Here is an 8,119-nt window from a genome sequence, read left to right on the forward strand (position 1 = left end):
TAACACAGGAAATTAATACTGGTCATTTTTGACCCATGTGTGTAAAATTGATGTAGACATACAAAAACTGTGTTTGTTTATAAAGTAAGAAAGAAAAAATGAACATAATGATTTTTGACAATCAAAAACAAGATATTTAAAGAATACCTGGAATAAATGAATGATAAAATACATTTATTTCAAAGATTCAGCAAAGAAACACTCAACTATGATTGAAATTACATAGGAAATGAATATGGGTCATTTTTGACCCATGTTGCACATTAGAAGGGGTTTTCATAGCTTGTGCATCAAAGGGCTAGGGAATACCCATGCACTGCACTGGACTGACAGAATTCCTCTTTGAATTTATTCACTTATTTTGATTCACTTATTCAGTCAACTATATTAGTAGAGTAATGTGTGAAAAAGTAAGCGATAATACGGGGTGATTTTGCATACAGCCAATGGAAATGATGACTTATCTGACTGCTGAGTGGCACGTTTGATAAAACAGAGTCAAGTATTCTAGAGAGAACATAGAAGATTCCAGAAGATATGATAAAAGTTGTTATATTTCATTTGAATTACGAGTTTAAAGTCCAATGTGTATAACGAATAACACTGTAGACTATGCTCTATTATTGGCATACTAAATGAATATATAAATTACCTAAGAACAGCTAAACATAATGAAAGTATCAGTATAATACTTGAAATCAAGATCCAAGATACAGCTGAATGCTTAGTGCTAAATTACAATCAAGAAAGTTTATGAAACCTTTCAAAACATATCCACTTGGTCTGGTAATGATACTTTTTTACTTTGATTTTATGAGAGTTACCCAGAGCCTCTATAAACTCTGCAACTCATCAACAATTTTGCTGCAACTCATCAATAATTTTGAGTCATTTAGCACTCAGTTATTATGGAAAAGCAGAGACACTGTAACATTCACATCATTATCACACTCCAGAAAAAAAGCAGATTCATTACGTTTGAAACACATCAATACAAATTGATTTCAAATTTCATGCAAAACTGTGCTGAACTTCATAACTGTAGCTTGGTGCAAAACAGAAGCACATCTCCTCTTGCTAAATATAGCCAAATTAATTAATTTAGGACATGGGTGTTAAACTCAGTTCCTGGAAGACCACAGTCCTACAGAGTTTAGTCCCAACCCTGTTTCAACACACAAACTTAGTTCAAACTTAGTTCATGGAGGGCCACAACCCTGCAGAGTTTAGCTTCGACCCTAATTAAACGTACACTCTAAAAAATGCAGGGTTGTTTCAACCCAAATTTGGGTCAAATATGGACAAATCCAGCCGCTGAGTTACATTTTTTAATTAAAATGTAGGTTAGGTTTGTCCATATATGACCCAAATTTGGGTTGAAATAACCCAGCATTTATTTTTAGAGTGTAGATTTAATTAGGGTTGAACTAAACTCTGCAGGGTTGTGGGCCTCCATGAACTAAGCTTGACATCCCTGATTTAAGATATTGTCAACGTCTCTGTGCAGGATCAGGAATTGCAGGATACAGGAGGAAACCGGAAAAGGTGGAGTCGTTGGTGTTATCTGCATACACTCCCCCAAACCCCTCATCTCCATAGACCTGCAGCCATACCTCATCTCCTGCCTCCAAACGCAAGATAACAGAACCTGATGCCTGATCCACATTGGTTTCCTGGTACTGGTCATAGGTGAACATGATAGCCTTGTCATTCATGTAGAGACTGACTTTAGCATCTTTAGTGTAGACGGTTAGATGATAAGTGAAGAAGTACACCCCTGGTAGAATGCAGCGGAACTTTCCAGAAACATCATCATAATGGTGCTGGTCGTTGTAGAAGAACTTGTTGAAGCGGATTGGAACGTTGGTGGCGGGAACAAGTTCACTGAGACCTACGCTAAAGGCTGAATGGTAAGACAAGGCACTGTCCCCACGGGCTCCTTTCAGACCTGGGTTCCCAGGAAAGCCTCTCAGCCCAGCAGGACCGACATCCCCCTTCTGTCCAGGATCTCCTTTCTCACCTGCTTCACCTACACACAAAAAAACAACAACAACAACAACAAAACAGAGGCATTATGTACTGTAGCAGGTGATCAGAACAGCAGAAGAGTCATATGCACTGTGGGCCAAAACAGTATTTGGACTCTTGATTAGAGTTAAGAGATTGCAAACCAAAATTGGACCAATCAGCTGTAAACAAAGTGACACACTGATCTACATACACTGTAAGTCCCCCGTATCTCTTGCTCCAAATCAAAGCAGTTTACAATGAAAGCATTTTAGACACAAAATTGCCTGGCTTTTGCTTCTAATTATTTATTATTATTTCTTTATATGAACTTTATATATTATATTCTTACACATAAGCAGTTACAGTTTGACAATATTCAACTTCTCTAATAGCATTTAGATGCTAATTACACTAAGTGAAAAATAGCTTTATTTTCTTAGTGATATATGCTAAATGACAGTATTTTCTTTGCAAACAGTGGCAGATATTATTTGCACCTCAGTATATTGTAGTACATTATAAAACAGTATGCAATAATAACAACATACTGAATGTAAATTATTATATTATAATCATTAAATGGATGCAGCCTTATTGGGATAATAAAGCCCTCCCTAAACCTACCCCTAATCCTACCTGATAAGCACTTTATTCCTACTATTAAATACCCATTAGGCACTTTAATTGCACTTTCCGAATTACATTAATTTTTATTTAAAATAAACACCTTTCCAATCTGATATGTGATAAGAAAAGGGATAAGAATGAGTTTGGTCAAATTCAAACTCGGGTTAATCACGTCAAAAGTTACCGCCACACCCCTTACTCATCTTGTCACTGCTTCTGTTAACAGACAGGTTTCTTTTGGAATTTTTTCTGGTCCAACCAAACATTGGTGGGCAGAGTTAGTGTAAATAGCCTTTTCCAACAAGGCAGGCTATTTGCACTTAGGGTGTACTCACACTAGGTATGGTTGCTTTGTTCCTTGTGCCCTGATACGATTGTCCCCCCTCCCCACTCGCTTACATCATGTATGATGCAACTTCTTTTTGAAGAAAACAGGAAGAATAGTGCTTTCGCTAATAGACTGTCTAATAGAGTTATAATTTATGCCACACAGTGATTTTCAATTGTAATTGAATTGAATTGAATTGCAATCCAACGTATCAGATTATTACGGAGGCAGCTGACATTGATGGGGGAATTTGCAGTTTTACTCACAAACTACAATTCCTGTTCAACAATAAGGTGAGAACCAGACCCCGTATAAACCGAAATATACTCAATTTAATTAAATTAATTGAAAAGTGCACTGTGATGACAGTAGCACACCCAAAGTTGTTCCGTGCTCCAGCCTGGTTAGCGCTCACACTAGTCACACACGCCCGGCACAGTAAGAAGTGATTACACTAGTCAAACGAACCAGACTTTTGGGGTTCAAACAAGCTCGGGCATGGTTAATATCACCTAGTGAGAGTACACCCTTAGTGTACATTAAATAGACACTCCATATAAGGCAAAGTGTCTCAGAAGGCAAAGCTCAAATTGTTGAATTTACATGTTTTCTTTTAAGATCTTTGTGAACCTATACAAATTATTAATTGACAAGTTTGTTTGCCCATATAATCATTAAGCTATTATGGTTAAGCATATTTGGCTTGCTGTCCACAGTGGAGGGGCTTGAGGAAGCAGCTTCAACTCGAGGTTAAATATAAGATGTCTACATTATTTTGGTGGAGTTAGGGAGGTGGAGGTGTGCAAAAACAGCTGATGCTGGAGCAAGGTGAGCGGCTGCTTATATGCTCCGGCAGTTAATTGAAAAATTAGATGGGTTCACTCTTCCCAAAATTATGCTTAAAGGGTTAGTTCACCCAAAAATGAAATTTCTTTCATTAAGTACTCACCCTCATATCGTCCCAGACCCATAAGACCTTCGTTTGTCTCAGAACACAAATTAAGATTTTTTTGATGAAATGATCCACACATAGGCAGTAACGACTAAAGACATCGTTAAAACCGTTGGCGTGACTACAATGGTTCAACTTTAATATTATGAAGTGATAAGAATACTGTGCAAAAAAACAACAACAACAACAAAAAAAAAAAGACTTTATTCAACAAATTAATCTGTCCCCTGTCATACTTCTACGATATTTTCGTTGCAGAGCTTCAGTGTATACGTACGAGCGGCGGCTCAGTATTGGCCGGCTCTGGTCATGTGAGCAGCACGATGCATGCGTGAGCCCGCATTCAGACATAAACACTGAAGCTCTACAATGAAAATAGCGTAGCAGTATGACAGGGGACAGACAAATTTGTTGAATAAAGTCGATATTTTTGCTCACAAAAAGTATTCTCGTCACTTTATAATATTAAGTCTGAACGACAATTTTAACGATGTCTTTAATACCTTTCTGGACCTCAAAAAGTGCAACGTCTTTGCTGCCTATGTGTGGATCAACTACCCTCGGCTTTCATCAAAAATATCTTAATTTGTGTTCTGAAGACAAACAAAGGTCTTACGGGTGTGGGACGACATGAGGGTGAGTAATTAATGACAGAAATTTCATTTTTGGGTGATCTAACCCTTTAAGAACTTCACTTAAATTCATTTGATTCATTTGCTTCATTTGCATTGCAGCCATATCACCCTGTAGCCCAAGGCTGGTTGCCCACTGAAGCTAAGCAGGGCTGAGTCTGGTTAGTACCTGGATGGGAGACCTCCTGGGAAAACTAGGTTGCTGCTGGAAGAGGTGTTAGTGAGGCCAGCAGGGGGTGCTATGTGGGTCCTAACACCCCAGTATATTGATGGGGACACTATATTGCATAAAGCACCATCCTTTGGAATAGACATTAAACTGAGGTCCTGACTCTTTGTGGTCATTAAAAATGCCAGGATGTCCTTCGAAAAGAGTAGGGGTGTAACTCTGACATCCTGGCCAAATTTGCCCATTGGCCTCCTAATCATCCCCATATATAATGATTGGCTTCATCACTCTGTCTGCTCTCCACCAATAAGCTGGTGTGTGGTGGGCGTTCTGGCGCAATATGGCTGCCGTCGTATCATCCAGGTGGATGCTGCACTTTGGTGGTGGTTGAGGAGATTCCCCCTTCCATATGTGAAGTGCTTTGAGTACCCAGAAAAGTGCTATATAAATGTAACTTATTATTATTATTGATATTTTCTTTTAACTGCTTTCACAGACTTTCATGTTTTTCTGACTTTTATTTAAATTTATATTTTAATTAAAATCTCCTAATCTTCACCAAAGAAGTGAATTGTGACAACTCTCTCACGAAGAGTCAATCACACTGTCGTGTGATTGGCTATTCGTTGTATTAGAAACTCTGGATCAAACCCTGGGTTGACAGACAATGTTTAAAGTGAGTGTTGTGAATCTGCTGAACCTGGTCTAAACAAGCTTGGATTTGTTTGGTTTTGAAAACTATAAACCAACTCTGAAACTCGCGAAAATCAACTAGCTTTTTTAACAAGCCATTGGTGAGGTCATCAGAGATGAAAAGTTCTTTCAAAGGTGAAATTCCAAAATTAGCAAAGTTCCAAAGTATGTAAAGAGAGTTTACTTTAACCTTTATCTCCTTTCTCGCCTCTCGGTCCATCACGCCCATCTCTGCCATCTCTCCCAGGTTTTCCACTGTGCCCAGGTGTACCAGGAACGCCTCCCATCCACATGGAACATGGCTGTCTATCATCAGGTTGAGTGACATCTGCCCCTGGACCCTCAGGCTCTTCAACCTCCCCTCCTTCCTCCTCAGCCCCTTCATCCACTGCTATTTGCTCTAAAGATTCCTCTAATAGGTCTTGACCTTGACCAAGTCGCCCAATGAGAATGATTCCCAATAAGATCTTCCACAGTAGCGTCATACTGATGTCAAATGAAATATTCAGGAATTTAAAAACCATGTTATCCTGCTACATAGACTAATACTATGTATTGAACGTCTTATATAAAACTTGAGATGACAAATTGTGAATTGTTTGACTTTTTGTCATGAAGTAGAACACAATATTATAAGATAATCCCTAATCTAAACTGCCTGATGCAACTGGCTTTGGAAATGCCAACACATTTTAGTGCCATGTCAAACCAAACACGCTTGACCTGTTCTTTGCTGATATAGAGGCTCTATATTAAAGCAATGTTATGAAAAATTCTTGTGTTAAGAAAATGTCTTTCTTACCTGGTCTGAATGTGTGTGTGTCCCCAAAGCACAGAACAGTAAGAACAACCACTGAGCAGCACAACTGCCTTTGTTGGAAATGTACTGTCATCACTGAGGGCTTCTCTGAACTATATTTATCCAAGTCTAGATGTATTTATGGCTTGTTGAACAGCAGGCCACTTAATCCAATCTGATTTTAGTTTGACATAGAAGGCTAAAGAAGGTCTTAATTTATGCTATATTATTGGAATTATATGAGTAAGAGAAACAGAATTATCAAGTGTCATCATGTCGTTTTCCTTTATCCTTTACTGAAATTTCATGACACCGCACCTAACTTGCATTCAACAATTCTCAAAACCATTTTCTTTTCATGTACACAGTATCAAAATACAGAGCATAAGTGTGAATAAAATAATAATATTTAATACATTGTTTTTATTTACAGATGTGTTAAATGCAAAGTTGTGTATTTAATGACTTTACTAAATTGTCTCTGTAAATTAGTTTCTGTAAATTAGTTTCTATAATTGTTTATAATTTATAACTGTCTGCAATACAAAACTCATTATTCATGTGAGATCTCCGTTCCATCATATTAGATGAAAACTAATAGCTTAATTTAGTTTTCTCAGAACAGAATATTCTGTCATATTAAGAAAGATTAGCCTGTACATAACTATTCTAAACTATACTCTATATACTTTTCCTCATGTTTCTGGAAGAGTTCTGGTAAAAACAACCAGAAGGGGGCAGTACTTGTTCATCTGGTGTACTTACCTACACCATCTCCAGTACATTCTCAACCATTACCTCTCCCTTCGAAAACATTTTAGGAAACTAGTGATTTGCATTTAACTTTACAGATGTAAATCTAGCTTTATTTAGCTGGCAGAAGCAGAAGTTCCAGACCAGCTTTTTAGTGCACCATATGCTCAAAAGCTTGCAGACCTGTAAATCTAGTACATTTTCAACCATTACCTTCTCTGTCCACTCAAAAACATTATAGGAAAAAACACATTTATTTTTCCACATTCAAGTGTTGATTTTTTTTTTTTTTTTTTAAAGGCATGAAGCTATAATCAAATATTTTGTTGTTGTTTAAAAGCAGAGGCTCTGTTCTTTCTTTTGATATATTGCATGGTCAGATATTCATACATCAATATATTCTGGGGACCATGACATGTTTTAAATTATCAAAAACGCTAGCAGTGGCTGGCAACTTTAAAAACAAACAAAATACTTTGGTGGGGAAAGAGTTAAATGGCGAAGTCCTCACTAATCCTGATTCATTGTAAAGCTGTATGTATGGCTGGTGCACTGCGGATGTAAAAAAGTTTAGTTTCTAAACCATTCTTGAAACAAGACATTTGTGAGCTGAAAATAAGTAAATGGATTAAATTTTAAGAAGCCCATCAGGGAGTGCCAAGATATCCTCACAAATTAGCTTGATGTGGACAGAAACTTCCCCAGGCAAGTCTTATTTTTTTTCTAAAGAGACAAGGAGTACCTGATTTTTCTTTTAGTCAATTTTGTATGTATTATTGAAGCAGGATACGTATAAAGGGTTTTTGTTGAGACGTGAATAAGCAATCATATTGTGAGAACAATTTGGAGAAAATATGCTCAGCATGACATTGAGAATTGCATCAGCTTAAGCTTTATCTTCAGCACCTGCAGTAATCATCTCTCACTGCAAATATTACAATAATTCTATTTCTCCTATCTTAGCCTTAGGAACAATTCCTCCATCTTTTATTTTCAGTTCAACCACTAGTTATTTTTGCAATACATTGTTATTCTAATCATATGGTATTTTTATTATTACTTATTCTTAATTAGTAAAATAATTACTAATATTAAATAAATAAAATAACTATCTTATTTAATAAAATATTTAGAAATACATTAATGGGCTTTATCT

General features: G+C 36.9%; 1 protein-coding gene across 1 annotated transcript; it reads right to left on the bottom strand.

Annotated features, from left to right (window-relative positions):
- Positions 1 to 201: 201 nt before the first annotated feature.
- Positions 202 to 6,314, bottom strand: adipoqb (adiponectin, C1Q and collagen domain containing, b). The gene is made up of 3 exons (XM_048165049.1): positions 6,214 to 6,314; positions 5,602 to 5,897; positions 202 to 2,029 (listed from the first exon to the last, which is right to left on the bottom strand). Exons 2-3 carry the CDS (start codon positions 5,894 to 5,896, stop codon positions 1,491 to 1,493), a joined length of 834 nt encoding a protein of 277 aa, XP_048021006.1. The 5' UTR covers position 5,897; positions 6,214 to 6,314; the 3' UTR covers positions 202 to 1,490.
- Between the last annotated feature and the right edge of the window lie 1,805 nt (positions 6,315 to 8,119).

This window comes from Megalobrama amblycephala, linkage group LG17, assembly GCF_018812025.1.
Source record: "Megalobrama amblycephala isolate DHTTF-2021 linkage group LG17, ASM1881202v1, whole genome shotgun sequence".
Taxonomy (NCBI): Eukaryota; Metazoa; Chordata; class Actinopteri; order Cypriniformes; family Xenocyprididae; genus Megalobrama; species Megalobrama amblycephala.